The following is a 19,882-nucleotide window of genomic DNA, read 5'->3' on the forward strand; positions in this document are numbered from 1 at the left end:
AAGTGGAGTCCCTCATTTTAACTCTCGCCTGATTTCCAGGACATCAAACACAAGTGTGTACAAAGGGCCACCTCAGTCAGGGCTGCTAAGAATGTCACAGGTACTTCCCCAAGCATCTTCATGCCTAAACAGAGAATTGGAGCTGGCGGGGTTAGGAACTTAAGTCTCATCTAATTCAGTTCCTCCTTATAGACACATCAAAAGCATTTCTAAGAGTCCTGTGGCTTACCGAAGGTCACACAAAGAGAACGTGGTGGGTTGGGGTCCAAGACAGAGGTCTCCCCACATCTAGCCAGCTCTTTCCTCTGGATCTGGACTTAACCATGCTGCAAGGAGGTGGGGTGAGGGATTTGTGCAGGGCTGACCCATGGCAGGATGGAGGGGGCTACAAAATGATGACAGAAAGAAATCAGAGAAGCAAACAGCACCAGAAGCTGTCTCTTCTCTTTCTTCCTCCCTCAAAACTCAGCAAAGTCTGTTCTGTTTCCCAGAGGGCTCAGCCTCACCCAAAGAGGTATCTCCTCCATGACTTGCATACATGTCACCTAGATGTTGGTGATGATGGTAACCAGGACAACCTGGGATGCAGTGGTGAGTGAGGGACCTTTGATCTCCAAGTTCACGAAACACAAGGCTGGAGGCAGAGGACAGCAGGTGAGTCACATGGGAAGGATGGCCAGTTTTCCTTTCTGAATAAGAACGTGTATCTGTGTGTTCAGTCGCTCAGTCATGTCCGATTCTTTGTGACCCCATGGACTATAGCGGGCCAGGCTCCTCTGTCCATAGAATTTTCCAGGCATGAATACTGGAGTGGGTTTCCATTTCCTACTCCAAGTGACTTCCTGATCTAGGGATGGAAGCCGCATTCTTTACCACTACCCCCCTGGGATTTGAGAGCCTTAGCTGCCCATCTCTCCCATCTACTTGGTAGATTCCCAATGAACATTCTCTGAACCACATCCAGTAGCTCTTCATGCAGTGGGCTCCTCTCCACATGAAATTGGTTAACATTTGCTCCCACTTAGTTATTAAATTAAATGTGGCCCAAAAAATCTTACATGACTACATGACTGATACTTGAAAATTAAAATATCTCCCACTACAAAATCATTAGTATTCCTGGCTGAAATGGAGTTCTGTAGGATTTGCAATTCTGAACAGATAAAGTACAGGTTGTTTGGCATTTCAAAGTGGCTTTGAAAACTCTCTAGTAATTTGTCCCATCAGGCAGTCTTTTCAGCCATTCAAATTATTATTTTTTTCTTTCTACACATTTATTCCATCATTTAGCCCTAGAAGTAACTATTTTCACCACAGGCCAGAATGAAAAAAAGCTATAGCAGGAATAGGGCCTCTTACTGACCTTTTCCCTTCCCTGCCTGGCTGACGCCCCCTCTTCTCTTAGAAGCCCTGCAGATCCCACTTCCTCCAGACATGCTCCTGAATCCCTGAATCTCTTACCACCTCAATTCCAGACTAGGGTGTTCCTCCCGCACCACGCACAGAACTTCTCTCACATGTATGCAACTGCCTATCTCTCCAACTAGACGGGGGTAGAATGGGGTCCTGCCATCCCTGGAGTTCCAGTGCAACTTGCCCAGTTTTCCAAAGATGCTCAGGACACATTTGTTGAAGCAAGGAATGGAGACTTCTTTTTTGCCAAGTCTTGAGGAAGCGATGCGGTTTCTCAGCCTGCCCTGGCCAAGGCCGCCTCTCACCAAGTGTGCAGAGCCAGGCAGAGACCTGTGAGATGTCTCTAGACTCAGTCCCTTCCCTGGATGCAGCCAAGAGCAGCTTGCCTGGGATGCTCTCCTGCCTCTAGGGTGGCTGGCGGGTCTTTGTGTGTCTGTCCCCGCCCTTCCACACACACTTGCCTTTTATCAGCCTCGAGAAGAGCCCTAAATCTTCCCTCCTGTCCTTCTACACATGTCTGATTCAGTAGCCCTAACTCGGTCAGGCAATATTTCAAAGAGAATTTGCGTAACTCACCTCATGATCAAAACCCGTAGACTTGAGTGTTCGGGCAGAAATTTTCAGCTGTGTTGAATTAGGGCTGATGTCAAATTTCTGTCCTACTCACTAAACTGGGGAAGCGTGATTTAAAACAGAAAAAAGGATTTCCTTTGTTGGGCAGGATTTTCTCATTAAAATCAGCTTCTAAAAACATTTATCTAGAAAGGTTTATACTTGGGTCCAAAAATGCATTCAGTTGCTAGCCTGAGCAGATGCCTGCACCCCACACACTGCTGAAAACCACACTCACAGACTCCGTGGTCAGGCTCTCCAAGGACTTTATTACTTAGTGATTTTCCCATAAAGAAGACTATGTCCTTGCCTATGAAATTTGGAAGATATAAACATTTAAAGTTTTAAAACTAGAGCTCATGTTAATAGGGAAGGGGGGACTTGCCTGGCGGTCTAGTGGTTAAGACTTTGCCTTCCAATGCAGTGGGTGCAGGTTAGATCCCTTTTTGGGAGGCTAAGATCCCACATGCCTCATAGCCAAAAACCAAAATGTAAAACAGAAACAATATCATAACAAATTCAATGAAGACTTTAAAAATAGTCCTCATAAAAAGTACTAAAAAAAAGGGTAAAGATTATATTATATTATAACAATAATTGCTTTGATAAGAACAAGTATCTGGTAACATCTCATCTGGCTACATGTAGAGTGATGAGAGAATCATAGGTATCACACACACACACACATTATTTCCTGAATAAAAATGTATTTGGAATAGAAACTGTTTAGGTTACGTTGCTAGTTAGGCAAGTCCTGCTGTAGCTGCCAACTTTACTTATGAAAGACTGCCACACCTAACAGAGCATACGCTTTCAGAAATGTTATTCATCAGCGGTGACCTGCTGCCGGTTTGAGCGGACCGGCTCCACCTTGGGTTAAGTCACTGGATAAAGAACACTGAAATAGCTAACGTTGTAAAATGCTGACTAAAGTAGTTCTAAAGGGCAAGGGAGTATGATGTCTGAAATGATAACGAGTAGCAGGATAAGAAAACCTGATAAATGAGGTAAGAAGTCTTGCTGTGATTTAAAAATTAAGCTGAGGAAATCAACAAGTACCTTTCAGGACTATGTTCCATGTGAGAAATGCATTGTGCTGGGCAATGTGCTTAAGGAACTCATCAGTATGAATGAATGGATAAAGAAGATGTGAGATATAGATACATATATATATATATATTCCATTATATATGTAACAGAATACTACTCAGCCACAAAAAAGAATGACATAATGCCATTTGCAGAAACATGGATGGAACTAGAGATTATCATACTAAGTGAAGTAAGCCAAAGACAAATATCTTATGATATCACTAATATATGGAGTCTAAAGATGCAAATGAACTTATTTACAAAATAGACTCACAGACATAGAGAACAGACTTATGGTTACAAAAGGGGAAAGGGAAAGGAGGAATAAATGAGGAGTTTGGGATTAACAGGGCTTCCCTTGTGGCTCAGATGGTAAAGAACCCGCCTGCAGTGCGGGAGACCTGGGTTCGATCCCTGGGTTGGGAAGATCCCCTGGAGAAGGGAAAGGCTACCCACTCCAGTATTCTGGCCTGGAGAATTCCATGGACTGTATAGACCATGGGGTCGCAAACAGACACGACTGAGCAACTTTCACTTTCACTTTGGGATTAACACATATACCCTACTGTACATAAGATGGATAATAAGGACCTAATGTATAGCACAGGGAACCATATTCAATATCTTGTAATAATTTATAATGGAAAAGAATCTGAAAAAACATATGTCTATGATGGAATTGCTTTTTAAAATTGGCATATAATTGCTCCACAATGCTGTGTTAGCTTCTGCTGTATAAAAACACGCACTGTCCATATGTGTACGTGTATCCCCTACCTCTCAAGCCTCCCTCCCACGCACCCCCATCCCGCCCCTTTAGGTCATCACAGAGCACGGAGCTGAGCCCCCCGTGCCATTCAGCATCTTCCCACTAGCCATCTGCTTCACACACAGTAGTGTTACCTATTAACTGAAACATTTTAAATCAACTCTACTTCAATTTAAAAAGAAAAGAAAAAATTAGTCATCGATATTTCGCACAGGCAGTGGCCAGGACCTGTGCTAACAGGGTAGCTCTCTGACTTGGACAGCCCCCTCTCTGCCCTACCAGCCTACTCTGAGCCCTCCTTTCCTTGGCCATGGAATAAGGCAGCAGCAATAGCGGCCTATCCATAAAAACACCTACTTCCTGCAGTGAAAGTCACAGGCTACATCACAAAGAAAGGACAGGTGACCTGCATTTATGGACTGCTGAGCCACAGTAGTGCTTATGTTTCAAAATCAATTAAAAATCCTACACTGTGCACATGCATCCTTACAAACCAAAAATGGATCTTGAGTCTCACGACGTTTGTTCCATTCTTAAGTTTCATTCCCTCTCCTATAGCTTAAGGTAAACCAGATGTGATTACCACCATCCATGAGCTTAGCTGATGCATTAAAGCATTTCCTTAGTTCGGCATTAAAATCACAGGCTTAAATATGTTCCTTTGGGCTGTTTTCCAAAATACATGCTTGGCAAATACATTCCAGAAATGCTATATGGTTTTCCTTTTTCTACTGTCCACGTAAAGAATATTTACCTCAAACTCCTGTCCAATACCACAAAGGATATCTTTCACAATCTATTTGAAATAGACTTTGTAAGTATTCATGTTTTCACATAAATGCTGAGTTCTGCAGTCATTATGTAATGCCAACAAGCAGAGAGGCACATGGTATGACAGTAATGGTACATTGTTACTTCTCCATAAGATACATGTATTCATCCAAATATTCGGATTATATGGTTACACCCTGAGTAAGTGGGTATTTCTTTTAAAAGCATCCAGTTGTTGGTGGTGGTAAGGAAAGCATATTTAGATGTCTTTAGGTCAGAATAGGCTGAACTGTCAATGAATTGTCTTCAAGTATCTGCACACTGGGTTGGGGGAATATCCCCTGGAGAAGAAAATGGCAACCCACTCCAGTGTTCTTGCCTGGAGAATCCCATGGACAGAGGAGCCTGGTGGGCTATAGTCCATGGGGGTCACAAAAGAATCAGACACAACTTAGTTACTAAAACAATGAAATGACAAATCTGCATGCTTATTTCAAAGAAGACACTAAGAAATGAGTTCTAAATAGAACCATTAATAGAACAAAAGATATGGCTGAAAGAAGAAATGGCCTAGTAATTCATGTATGTTCACTGGCCTGTGGTTTCTAGTTCACATGAAAGGCAAGCTTGGGAAAGCCATATTTCCTATTCCATGATCACGTGAGAGAATTTGATCTGCTTCCTTTGACACACCAATGTTGCATAAGGCCAAACTGTATTGGAAACTTTGGAGGAAAAATCTATTTGTAAATGACATTGATAACATCAGTGAATACCTAAACAATCTCTGTTTAACACAAGACTTCAGATTCTGGTGACAGCAGCACAAACCCTAAGGTCCCTGTGCATGAGAAAATGAAGACAGAACACCTTTGGGGGGGGGTCGCCTTTCAGGGGATGCGTCCTGCATGTGAGTCCGTGTGCATGCACGCTTGGTCATGTCTGACTCTTTGGGACCGCATGGACTGTAACCTTCCAGGCTCCTCTGTCCACGGGATTTCCCAGGTAAGAATACTGGAGTGGGTTGCCATTTCCTACTCCAGGGGATCTTCCCAACCGGGGAATCAAACCTGTGTCTCCTGCATTGGCAGGCAGATTCTTTACCAACTGCGTCACCTGGGAAGCCCTGCCAGCCGCCTGTTATTAAGAAGTACTGAACTACAAGGAGCTCAGACTCAAATGCCAGCTTCCATTTGTGTTCACCTTAAAGTTGTTTTGATTTCTAAATGTTTTCCTGTGAGTTATGCAACCATGAGACGACTAGAATCACTGCTTCGAACAGAGTGTTAGTATCCTTTCCAGAGATGTAAAAGCCTGGATTCAAAATCTCTCAGTTTCGCAAAGGAAACTGCTACAAATTTAACCGTCCTCACCACCCAGCCTGTGACCGGCCTCTCTCAACCCCTCAAGTACTCATCCGTCAGCAACAAGGAATTTCCAAGGTGAAGGAGGCTCCGAAGGCCCCGAGGTAGTTCTCCTCAGAAGCACAGAGCGATTTTTAATTAGTAGAAGAGGCTCCGCAGTTAGGCCCTGGAGCAAAGAGAGTGGTTCCGTAATTTTCCAAAAGCAGGGGAGCAGGCAGATCAGAGGCATCCACTTCCTCTCCTTGGGCAGGAGGCTGGCAGGCTGATAACATCAATTAACTGAGAGAGGCGGCAGGAACCAGTTAAATGGTGGCCTAGAAGCCCCCTCCTCCCACCTGACAGGTGCTGGGGCTCTGCGCCCTCCCCTGAAGCTAGGGGCCAAGGCCAGGGCCAGGGTGGTGCCGGTGAGCCTGCCAACTTCCCATCCATCCTACTGACAGAGTTTTTTCTAAATCTCGGTACCAGCTGTACTTAAAATTCTAATTACATAATTTAAATAAATACTACGTAAAGCAATGAAATATTAGTGGCAAAGAAGAGGAGTTCCTGTCTCCATCTAAACCATGTTGAAAACCTTGAGAAAACTCAATAATATTTAAGCGGGGAGGGACTGAGGACTGTTTTTTAAGTGCTCTAGAAATTTCCAGCCCTCTTTAAAGAAACACAAACTGGAAATTTGTTGATGATGCATAATTGGTGAGGCTTCTGCAAGAAGAGCCATGGAAAAAGCCAGTCAGGAAAACCTGTTCAAACATGTGCAAAGCCTTGGTCTTATAAGTAGTAAATAATTAGTAGATAAACTTTAAAAAAATATTTAAATGCACTTATATCATTTTTTACAATTCTCTGGCTTTTAAATTAATCAGTCAATTACCAATCCCCATGGCAACCTAATTGCTTCTACTGCTCTCCTCTTGGGGTAAGGGGGTTGGGTTTGCAACACAAAATGCTAAATTGTAGAAAGGGTGGAATTTCTCTTCATGCCCAAGTTTTCTGCTTTCTCCTCAAAGGCCTTAGACAGAAAGAGAAAAAGCAGCTAATGATTAAGTGAGCATTCCACCCTGGGGGTTGTCTCACAAATTTCAAGTTAGACGAGCTACCAAGAGGACGTGTCCATTAACAAGTGAATGGATAAAGAAGTTGTACAAATATACAATGGACTGTTACATAAAAAAGAATGCATTTGAGTCTGTTCTAGTGAGGTGGATGCTAGAGCCTGTTATACAAAGTAAGTCAAAAGAGAAAGACAAATATTGTATATTAATGCATATGTGTGAGATCTAGAAAGATGGTACTGCCGAACCTATCTGCAGGGCAGGGATAGGGACACAGACATAGAGCACACACTTGAGCCAGTGGAGGCAGGCGAGGGTGGGACGAGCTCAGGGGCGGCACTGAAACATATACATTACCATATGCAAAGCGGGTAGCCAGTGGAAAGTTGCTGCAAAACGGGGAGCTCAACCCAGTGCTCTGGGACAACTCAGAGGGGTCGGATGGGGTGGGGGGTGGGAGGGAGGTTCAAAGAGGGAGGAGGCTGATTCATGGTGATGTACGGCAGAAACCATACAATGTTTTACAACACTGTAAAGCAATTATCCTCCAATTAAAAATACAAATTAAAAAAAAAAAGAGGGCATGTAGTTCAGGACCTGCTCTTTTTACCCTGCTTCACTGGTGAGGCTGCTGCCCTGCTGAGAGCTCAGGGGAGCCAGGAAGTGATGGGGAAGAGAGAAAAGCAAAACTGCATCTTCCAGGACTGGAGAATAAGCCCTTCAACCACTACAGATGTTTCTAGAATTATAAATCAGTTTAAGATGGTGAGGACACACTTCTTCACCACATATTAGTTTTTTCAGCTTTCCTGTCATGTGAAATGGAATCAAATGAAACTGGGAGACATTGGCATTTTTGGAGACCTATATAATAACTAAAGGGCTTCCTTGGTGGGTTAAATGGTAAAGAATCCACTGCAATGCAAGAGACCTGGGTTCAATCCATGGGTTGGGAAGATCCTCTGGAGAAGGGCATGGCAACCCACTCCAGTTTTCTTGCCTGGGAAATCGCATGGACAGAGGAGCCTGGCAGCCTACAGTCCGTGGTGTCACAAAGAGTCGGCTACAACGTGGAGACGAAACCACAACCACAACAATAATAAGGAAAGCTGTAAGTTAACTAGACTTCAATCACAAAGCAGAAACTAAAAACATAAAGTCACCCTGTATCCTAGTGCTAATTCCCTTCACTGCAGACATCTTAACACCCTGGCTACTCAAATCCTGCATGAGATGCTCAAAGCTGCTGGGCCCCTTTTAGCCTCTTTGAGCAGCTCCTGGCTGGGAAAGGAAGCAGCTGGAGGCAAAAGGCAAGGGAGAGTGATGCTGTCCAGGGGAACTCAGCGGGACTGAAGCCCACTTTGTAGTAAAAACAGAAAGCACCCCAGCAGGACAGGCTGCAGACAGGAAAGAGAGAATTACGCAGGTATAATGGCCAGAACAGCAAGTACAAAAGAGCAACTTCAGAGTGGAGGAAGCCGGCTCACTGATTTCCCCAGCTTCTGTCTGGCCCCCGTGCAATTTCTGTAATGTCTATAAAGCAGGGCCAACAGCAGCTGATTGTTTCCAGAGGCCGAGGCAAAGCTTGCAGGAGAGCTGTAATGAAGCTGAAAAAGAAGAGGGCTCTTACCAGTGAGGAAGCGCAAGTGAAAACTGGCCCTTCGCCCTGCAGCCAGCTTCCTCGGTAACAAAGCCCACAGCACATTACTATGCCTTAATGGGCCCAGTTGTAAAATGGGAGAAATGGTGCTGAGAAGCCCGCTGGGACCCTAAACACAACAAAATCTCTAATTAATGACAAAGCGCTTGTGAGAACCAGTGCAGCCAAAATGCATGTACCCACGTGGGGCAGATAAGCACAGGGAAGGTTTGAAAACCCATCTCCCTGCGGACCTCCAGAAGAAGTCGGCAATTTTTCATGGAAGATTTAGGTTAGAAAGTAATTGACTGCCTTCAGGGCACCAGGTTTCAAGAGAGAAACCCGTGCGGGGTGGCCAGACCCAGCAGGGAGTTCCAGAGCAAAAGCATCTCAGTGCTGCAAAGCAAACAGACACCACGGCCTCAGGACAAATACACGAGGAGCCAGAATCCAGTGAGCCCCTGGAAACCAAGGCAGGAAAACAAAAGCACCTTCCTCCGAATGCGATCCTTGGTTATTGTTCACACTTTCAGTAGCTCAGAATCCTTCACCCCAGTACAAACAAGACTGTCCCTTTACTAAATCTTTCTTTACTTGAATATCTTCCACTGATTGATTGCTCTCTTTTCTGTTTCTTAATAAAAGAAGCAGGGTATACTATTTTAAAAAGGTCTTAGAGATTCTTGTGACTGCCATAAAGAGTGATGAACACACACACAATTATGAGTTAAGCCTGTACTATGTATGTTATCAGGGCTTCCCTCAGATGGTAAAGAATTTGCTTCCAATGCAGGAGACACAGGTTCAATCCCTGGGTCAGGAAGATCCTGTGGAGAAGGAAATGGCTGCCCACTCCAGTATTCTTGCCTGGAGAATCCCATGGACAGAGGAACCTGGTGGGCTAGAGTCCATGGGCTTGCAAAGAGTCAGACACGATTTAGCAACTAAACTGCCACCACCATGTACGTATCACTCACTTTTAGATGCATTCTTTTATTTAAATCTCCACAATCTTCCTTCATGAGATATTTTTCATTGTCCCCATTTTTTTTTTTAATAGAGGAGGAAACGCAGTCTGTATACAGCCCAGCGGCCTCAGCTCTGCTCATCTGCTGTACTGCCTTCTGATAGCCTTGAGACAAACACAACCAAATCGAACAGCTACAGCCTCACTTTTAAAATAGGGAGAGATTATTTTTAAAATTACAGTCACTTTTGTAACATGACATGCAGTAAAACTTTTGGTGTAAAATTATAAATTTAGACATAGGCACTCAGTTATGTAGAGACTTCCCAGGTGGCGCAAGTGGTAAACAGCCTGCCTGCCACTGCAGGAGATGTAAGAGATGCAGTTCGATCCCTATGTTGGGAAGATCCCCTGGAGGAGGGCGTGGAAACCCACTCCAGTGTGCTTGCCTGGAGAATCCCATGGACGGAGGAGTCTGGAGGACTACAGCCCATAGCATTGCAAAGAGTCAGACATGACGGATGTGACTTAGCATGTACCCGTGCACACCGTTACACAGCCACACTACAGTCAAGATACAGAGTACTTCTCTCTCTACCGCCCCACCCCCAACCCTGTCTGCGACAGGTGCCCCGCCTCCCAGCCCCCACCACCCCCCCATCCCCACCCCTCCGCACCAGTACCCAGCAACAACTGATTCGTTTTCTGTTTCTATAATTCTGTCCTTTCCAGAAAGGAAGCTCAAGAATTCCAAAGATGCCCACCTTCCTCTCTGACTAATCCCCAGAAAGCAATGCAGGGACAGTACATGGAACATGAAGGACACAGAACTGGAGATGACCAGGCAGTGTGCCCCTTGCATCAGAATATTCTTCGAAGCTGGCCCACTGAGACAGGCAAGTTTTCAACAATGCACCAGAAGCGAGGCAGCCAGGCTTTTCGGAGGATTCCACCTGCAGGGCCTCAGCTAACAAAGGAGTTGAGATTACCCAGAGCTTGGTGTAGAGGTTCATTGTACGAGGCCAGCAGGATTCCAGAGAGTGACAACAGCTTGCTTTCTCATAAGGTTGTTCAATGAAAATATATGATCGAGTGTCAATTTTCCAAGCAAGTCTAAAAGGCGTTGACTGTAAGCACAGATCATCAGAGGGTGTGTGCTCTCAAAGACCAGAGTCCTGCAGACAGCACAGGGGCGGGGTGCCCACATGGACGTGTTCCCTGGTGAGTAGTGGCAACAACCCAGGGAGGGGGCACATCTAATGCCAACTGTGAGACATGGACGTGGAATGACACGTTCCTCCAGACTTGGGTGTGTGTGTTCGGTCGCTCAGTCGTGTCCGACTCTCTGTGACCCCATGGACTGCAGCTTGCTGGCTCCTTTGCCCATGGAATTTTCCAGGCAAGAATACTGGAGTGGATTGTCATTTCCTCCTCCTGGGGATCTTCCCCACCCAGGGATCGAACCCACATCTCCTGTGGTCTCCTGCACTGGCAGGCGGATTCTTTACCACTACGCCACCTGGGAAGGTCCCCCTCCAGCTTCACCAAGGTTTTATTTTCTTTTACTATTCAAAACACCTGGGAATCTGGCCAGAAAAGTGCTCTGAAGCCTCCTGTCATGGCACTGAAACTGGAAAGAAATTCCTAGAGTCCTTTTGTTGAAAGGATCTTATTAAGGCTAGAAGGAAAAGTGAGCAAGGGGAAGGGAGAGAAAGGAGAGATGAAGCAGGGAGGGGAGGGGTGGGGAACTCAGATCTCTGTGAATCTAGGTCAGCCCTGGGGTAAAACAATGAATAAATCTACACTTTAATTTTTAATGCATATATCACAGGCCATATCTTAGGTATTTTAAATGAAAAGAGCAAATTCTAACATTCATTATGATCTTGCTTTGGCAAAAACAGTTAATGGAATATATACATATATTTGTTTGATTCTAATGAATAAATATTGTAGAATATATATTCTAAATATAGAATTAAATATCATAGATGACATATATAATATGTATACAGACAACAGCTACATGTTATATATGACATATAGAGTGTGGGCTATATATATATAGTAATTATATATTAGTTTATATATTCTGACTAGAGCCATGAAATTAGAATAAAAATAGAACTAAATTTGCCAAAAGTTTTTTTTTTTTTTTTTTCATTCTCCTATATATTAAACAACTTCTATAAAAATTCTGCATCATTTTGAAATCACGTTCAGGAGTTGTTAAAACTTTAAACAGTTTGGGTGGGTCAGTGGGAAGCCCACCCAGTATTTACCGCTCTCACTTGGACTGTGGTCCCAAAGCCCCCCTCAGAGTAAGAATCCTTAATCTTATGAGGATGGACAGACCTCTTTCTGTTCACTGCTAGCACAGTGAGGAGAGGGAGTCAGGTGCACCATCCACTCTTCAAAGGTGTGCAAAGGGGTCTTCCTTTCATCTTCAGGGTGGGACCTCAGGGGGTTGGACAGAGCCACTGTATAAGCACCTCCCCCTAAGTCATCCGTCTGTGTCTCATCTGCAAACAGGCTGCCCCTGGCTTCCTGGAGCTGCAAGCTCTGGATAAGCAACCGACAAGCTTCCAAGTCAGCTTCCCACACTCTTCCAAGCAGCGGACACTTGCAGCTATAAGGCAGAGGAGAAACAAAGGCATGAAGATTAATTCAGTGCTGTTTCATCATATCAAATCAATAGCTTTTCCACCTGGCTAAAACGTTAGAATGAACAAATCACTTTTACATAATGATGGATTATTTCAACCAGAAGATTCAGAGGGGCCAAATTTGTATACCATCGAGTAACAGTGAAATAAGTATAGTCCTTCTCAGCTACTTGGTCTGTTAGGATATCCAAGATCCTAAATATTTTTCAAGACTCAGTGGTTCAATACAACAACCCTACTCACGTTTGTTCTCTTGTCTTGCTGTCTTCATTTGAGTCCCTAGACTTGCCCAACTCCCCCAGGGCAAGTACTTTTTCCTGTGCTACTTCATCTGCCTAGATGGTCCCTCCCCACCTTTTCCCCTTACTGACCCACATTCATCCAGGTAACGTAAATGAGTGAAGCAGTGCAAGGGTAATATAAACCATAACAACAGATACTCAGCCTCAGTAACAGAATGCAATAAGAGAAAGGTGAACTCTTGCTAGTAGGAGGGACATACCCCTTTACAGGGAGCCCTTTCATCAGCTCAGACCAGCTAAAGCTATGAGGAATGTAGACTCAATGTTCACAAAAATTTTGATTTTACTGGAAAGCCAAAAGCCCAAAATTTTAAATGAAAACCTATTTTTCATCATCCATTCAGCTTCAGACTAAACACTTCCTATGCAACTATCTTTCATTTATTAATCCTTCCTTCTACTGTGTCTAATCTGTTATTCAATTTATTTCTTGTGTTCTAAATTTTGGTTACTTTATCAGCTCTATAATTTCTGTTGACTTTTTTTTTTTACATTTCAGTTCTCTTCTGAAATTATCCACCATGTCCTCTATCTTCCTAAATATATGGATCATCATTATTTTAAAGCCTGTAACTATAAATGATGAATCCAAAAGTAAGTAAGTAAGAAAAAATGAGACAGAAGATATATATTAGAAGAGCTATTGATGAGAATTTTCAGGTAATTGACAAGGGACATCAAACTACACATTCAGATACAATCTCAAAGAAGGGAAAAGCAAACTTAAAAACACACCCAGGTTCATCTTAGTGAAACTGCTGAACAACAAAGACAGATCAAATCTCTTAAAAACAGCTAGAGGGAAAAAAAAAAAAGACATTCACTTCAAGGAAGTAATAATATGGGTGACAGAAATGGTGTATGGCAGGAGGTAATAAAGCAACATCTTAAAAATAGTGGGAAAAAGGTAACATCCTATAAATTATACAATTATTTTAATTTCATTCAAAAATAAAAGTTAAAAAAGGTATCTTCAAATAAATAAAAATGGAAAGAATTCCTTTCAGTATATGCACAATAAAGGAAATGATCCCAGCTGAAAGCAAGGACATGCATTATTGTTGTTATTTAGTCACTAAGTCATGTCCAGCTCTTTTGTGACCCCATGGGACTATAGCCTACCAGGCTCCTCTACCCATGGGATTTTGCAGGCAAGAATACTGGAGTGGGTTGCCATTTTCTTCTCCAGGGGATATTCCCAATCCAGGGATTCAGCCCACATCTTCTGCATTAGCTGGTGATTCTTTTTTTTTTTTTTTAATTTATTTTAATTGGAGGCTAATTACTTTACAATATTGTGGTGGTTTTTGCCATACATTCACATGAATCAGCCATGGGTGTACATCTGTTCCCCATTCTGACCCTCCTTCCCACCTCACTCCCCATCCCATCCCTCAGGGTCATCACAGTGTACCAGCCCTGAGCACCCTGTCTCATACATCAAACCTGGACTGGCAATCTATTTCACATATGAAATTTCACACGTTTCAATGCTATTCTCTCAAATCATCCCACACTCGCCTTCTCCCACAGAGTCCAAAAGTCTGTTCTTTACAACTGTCTCTCTTTTGTTGTCTCTCACATAGGGTCATCATTAATATACTGTACTGGTGTTTTTCTTTCTGACTTACTTTGCTCTGTATAATAGGCTCCAGTTTCATCCACCTCATTATATGGGATTCAGTAAAAGCAGTGCTAAGGGGAAGCTTCATAGCAGTACAAGCCTACCTCAAGAAACAGGAGAGAAATCAAACAAATAACCTCTAAACCTAAAGCAACTGGAAAAATAAGAAATGAAGCACCCCAGGGTTAGTAGAAGGAAAGAAATCATAAAAATTAGGGCAGAAATAAATGCAAAAAAACCCCAAAGGAGACTATAGCAAAAATCAACACAACTAAAAGCAGGTTCTTTGACAAGATAAATAAAATAGACAAACTATTAGCCAGACTCATCAAGAAAGAAAGGGAGAAGAATCAAATCAACAAAATTAGAAATGAAAAGGGAGAAATCACAACAGACAACACAGAAATACAAAGGATCATAAGAGACTACTATCAGCAATATATGCCAATACAATGGACAACTTGGAAGAAATGGACAAATTCTTAGAAAAGTATAACTTTCCAAAATTGAAGCAGGAAGAAATACAAAATATTAACAGACCCATCTCAAGCACAGAAATCAATCAGAAATCTTCCAACAAACAAAAGCCCAGGACCAGATGCCTTCACAGCTGAATTCTCCCAAAAATTTAGAGAAGAGCTAACACCTATCCTACTCAAACTCTTTCAGAAAATGGCAGAGGAAGGTAAACTTCCAAACTCATTCTATAAGGCCACCATCACCCTAATACCAAAACCAGACAGATAGCTGGTGATTCTTTATCACTGAGCCACCTAGAAAGCCCAAGGACATGCATAAAGGAATGAAAAACAATGGAAAAGTAAATATGTAGCTAAATTTAAGTGACTGTTGATATAAAAAAACAGCAATAATTTCTTTTGTGATCTAAAGTATATGAAGACTTAAAATACATGACCAAAGAGGGAAGGAGAGGCATTAAAATAGTTTCAGGTCCTTGTGTTTCCAGAAAGTAGTAAAGTGCTCAATGTATTAAATTTTAAAAACTCATGGATTCATACTGAACTCCTTATGGTAATCAAAAAGCAGAGAGATTTAAAGAATGTATAACTAACAAGCCAATATGTGAGTGTTTTAAAATTAAAATATACTTAAGTATTGGTTTAATGAAAGCAATAAGGACAGGAATGAATGTGATATAGATAGGGAAAATGGCAAAATAGAACTATTTATCCCTAATATATTAGGAATTACATTAAATATAAATAGATAAATACTGTATTTAAAAGTCAAAGATTTTAGACTAGAATAAAAAAAAAGCAAAATCCAATTCCATGTTGCTTATAAGACACATACATCATTAAATATATGGATACAAACAGACTGCAGACAAAAGAATGGAAATATGGCATGAAGGCATAAGAAATACAGTGTAATGGGTAAAGGACAGCCTGTTCAATATACTCATGTCAAGTGGATTAACATCACTATAAGAATGGGCTTCCCAGGTGGCACTAGTGGTAAAGAACCTGCCTGTCAATGCAGGAGATGTTAAGAGACCTGGGTTCAATTCCTGAGTTGGGAAGATCCCCTAGGGGAGGGCATGACAACCCACTCCAGTGTTCTTTTTCCCGGAGAATCCCAAGGACAGAAGAGTCTGGCAGGCTACAGTCCGTAGTGTCTCAAAGAAGCGGACACAACTGAAGCAACTTAGCATGCACACACTATAGGGAAAAAATTCAAATTCATGATTATTGGCTCACACCAAGCAAACATCAATTTCAGGTGGCTTACGGATCAACACGTGAAAAAGAAAACTTCTAGAAAATAATTCAGGCATATCTTGCTTTACTATGCTTCATTTTATTTCACTTCACAGATAGTGCTTGTTTTTTTTTGGTTTTTTTTTTTTTTTTTTTTTTTGCAAATTGAAGGTTTATGGCAACCCTGCATAAAGCAAGTCTATCAGCACCATTATTTTTCCTTTTTTAAAAAAATTTATTTATTCTTAATAGAAGGATAATTGCTTCACAGAATTTGGTTGTTTTCTGTCAAACATCAACAAGAATAAGCCATAGGTATACCCATGTCCCCTCCCTCCTAAACCTCCCTCCCATCTCCCTCCCCATCCCACCCCCTAGGTTGATACAGAGCCCCTGTCTGAGTTCCCTCAACAGCAAATTCCCACTGGCTATCTATTTTACGTAAGGTATTATAAGTTTCTATACTCTCTCCATACATCTTACCCTCTCCCTCCCCAAATCCCACTGTGTCCATTAGTCTGTTCTCTAGGTCTGTTTCTCCACTGCTGCCCTGCTAATAAACTCATCAGTACTATCTTTCTAGATTCCATATATATGCATTAGATTACGATATTTATATTTCTCCTTCTGACTTACTTCACTCTGTATGATAGGCTCTAGTTTCATCTACCTCTAAAACTGACTCAAATGTGTTCCTTTTTTATGGCTGAGTAATATTCCATTATATATATATTATATACACACACACACACACACACACCACAGCTTCTTTATCCACTCATCTGTTGAAGGACATCTAGGTTGTTTCCACATTTTAGCTAATTGTAAATAGAGTTGCAATGAACATTGGGGTACATGTGTCTTTTTCAATTTTTATTTCCTCAGGGTATATGCCTAGTAATAGGATTGCTGGGTCATATAGTGGTTTTATTCCTAGTGGTTTTTTTTTTTCTTAAGGAGTCTCTCAGAGATATTGCAGGTTTGGTTCTAGACCATGACAGTAAACCTGCAATGTCTCTGAGGTATGTCTGAATAGGATAATATCTTTATGACTTTGCAGTAAACAAAGATTTCTCAAATTGGATATAAAAAGTACTAACTATAAAGAAAAGAAGTAATAAATTTGACTACAAATATTAAGAATTTACATTCATCAAAAAACAAAACCATTGAGAGAATGAAATGATAAGCCACAAAGTGGAAGAAGTTATTTGTAATACATGCAACCAACAAAAAACTGCTTCCTGACTATAAACAGGACTCCCACAAAACAAGAAAGAGACAGACAACCCCAATTTTGGTCAAAGACTGGGAAAGATATTTCATAAAAGAGGGGATCTAAATGGCCAATGAGTACTTTATGAAAAGATGCGCAACAGCATCAGTCATCAGGAAAATGCACACTAACCTACAGAGTGAGGCCCAACTGGGAGAATCAGACGTGGCTGTGCACACACACGCACGTGACACCTGGAACCCCACAAAGATGACCAGTCCTCTCCCACACTGCTGGTGGGAGTGCGCATGAATGCAGTGCCTTTGAAAGCTCGTTGACAGATGTGCTAATGATGAAAATAGTCAGTCACATGACCCAGCACCACAACTCTCAGGAATACGTGCGTTTCATGAGTATATACTTAGGACTTGCGTTAATTCACAGTAGTCATTTCTGCAGTCACCATGAGCGCTGAACTGGCAGATGGCAAACCATTGCTCTCAGAGGAAATGCAGGGCTAGCTTCCTGTCAGCCTTTGGTTAGAACATTATCATGGGCTTCCCAGGTGGCTCAGTGGGTAAAGAATCTGCCTGCAATGCAGGAGACCCAGGAGACGTGGGTTCAATTCCTGGGTCAGGAAGATCCCCTGGAGGAGGGCACAGCAACCCACTCCAGTATTCTTGCCTGGAGAATCCCATGGACAGAGGAGCCTGGTGGGCTACAGTCCATAATCACAAAGAATCAGACATAACTGAGCATCCTTGCATGACCAATGTATAATCTAGTTTTATGTGTGTTCCTGTTTTAAAAATCCTTACTTAATATATAGTGTTGACTCATTAACACTAGTCCCATACACAGCACTATAACTCATGCCCGAGCAAAGCTCACCAAACACATATGCTCTCCGTAAGGCACATTATAGTTTTCTTGCCTTGAGGAGCATCAGACAGCACTTCATCACTATGCTGCGGAGGGAGCCATTTGAACAGCAAAATCACCAGGAAAAAGCACAAAGATGTGAAAAACTTGGCACTAAACAGTCAGCAAAAAGGGCATGTCTCTACAGCATGACAGTTGTGACCAGGAAGCGGAGCACTGCCTTGCTCAACCTCAGTGGGGGTTGTGCACATCAAGTGACTCAGATTTTTAGCCACTCTGGGCATGTCCTTCAATAACAGGGAGAACTCTGCAGGTATCGATTTGGGAGTTACAAGTAAATTTTCTTAAGTAGACAAACTCACAAATTCAAAAGCTACTAATAATGAAGACCAACTGTATGTATGATCAGACAACATTATTTGTAACAGCCAAAACCTGGGAGGGAAAACAGATGTCCATAAATAGAAGAATGGATTAATCGTGGAATGTCCAGTCATTGGAATTTTTGCAAAGAAGATGAACAAATTAGTACAACCTGCAAGAATATGGATGAATCTCAAAAACATAAGGTTAGGCAAAAAGGCAAAGAGAAGGTACTATGATTCTATTTATTTTATATTTTTAAATATGAAAAATTAATCCATGGTATTAGACATCAAGATAGTGGCTTCTTTGGGGAGAAGAGGAGTGAGGATGGGGAGAGGCATCAGGGGGCCTGCTGGCGTGTTAGAAGTGTTTTATTTATCAATGGTGGTGGTGACGGGTATGTTCATTTTGTGAATATTCATCAAGCAGTATGTTCACAATGTGTGTAAGTTCTCATTGTGTTATATACAGTCTAAAATAACAAAAAGAGGTGGTCCTGTAGTTAGGGATCCAAGCTTCTACTTCAGGGACAAGGTTCCATCCCTGGTCTGGGAACTAAGATCCCATGTGCTGTATGATATATCCAAAAAAATTTTTTTAAAGAGGTAAAATAATAAAAAGAGAGAGAAAAAACACAGATTTCCTGAGCCACATCCTGGATCAAGAGAGCAGGAATAGGGTCTGGTACACATGAGAAGAGATCATCCTTATTAGAAACACTGGACTCTTATTTTCCAATTTCCTAATTGTAGCCAATCTGATACGTGACAAGTAGCATCTTGAAGCTGAGTTTCTCTACTACAGTCGCTTATTAGACACTCAGATTTTCTCCTGTGAAATATCTCTTCTGATCCATTGCCAATTCATTCCTTTTCTAGGTTCCCCATCCTTCTCCTAAGGTTTTCGTTGAAAGTGTGAAAAGTGTTAGTCACTCAATTGTGTTCGACTCTTTGCAACGCCGTGGACTGTAGCCTGCCAGGCTCCTCTGTCTATGGAATTCTCCAGGCAAGAACACTGGAGTGGATTGCCCTTTTCTTCTCCAGGGGATCTTCCTGACCCAAGGATTGAACCTGGGTCTCCCAATTGCAGGCAAATTCTTTACTGACTGAGCCATGTTAAAGGAAGCATTTCATTGCCAGTTGAATATCTTTAATTTTTATAGTTTACTCAGTTTTCCTTTTTCTAGTATCTAGTTCAACATTAACACTGCATCTTTTATAGAAATAAATCCACTTTCTCACAGGTTTCATATGCATTATAATGTTTGTTTATAAATTTTAAAATCACTCTTCTCCATAGACATTTCTCCTTTTCATTCTGTATTTTACTTAAACATTTACCTCTTTTCTGACTAATCTTGTTCAGTGTTATCACAGTCTTGCTAGCTTATTAACCTTTTCAAAGAACCCTTTGCTTTGTTCAT

The 19,882-nt window shown here is 41.9% G+C and overlaps 1 protein-coding gene across 3 annotated transcripts in view; it reads right to left on the reverse strand.

The window, feature by feature from the left end:
- The window catches only part of DISC1 (DISC1 scaffold protein), a 388,287-nt gene that overhangs the window by 18,304 nt on the left and 350,101 nt on the right, over positions 1 to 19,882 (reverse strand). For all 3 annotated transcript variants that reach the window (XM_061161490.1, XM_061161488.1, XM_061161489.1), the window contains one exon: positions 12,038 to 12,311. In XM_061161490.1, the coding sequence (XP_061017473.1) occupies positions 12,038 to 12,311 (274 nt within the window). The remainder of the gene's footprint in view (positions 1 to 12,037; positions 12,312 to 19,882) is intronic.

Source organism: Dama dama, chromosome 15 (assembly GCF_033118175.1).
Source record: "Dama dama isolate Ldn47 chromosome 15, ASM3311817v1, whole genome shotgun sequence".
NCBI lineage: Eukaryota > Metazoa > Chordata > Mammalia > Artiodactyla > Cervidae > Dama > Dama dama.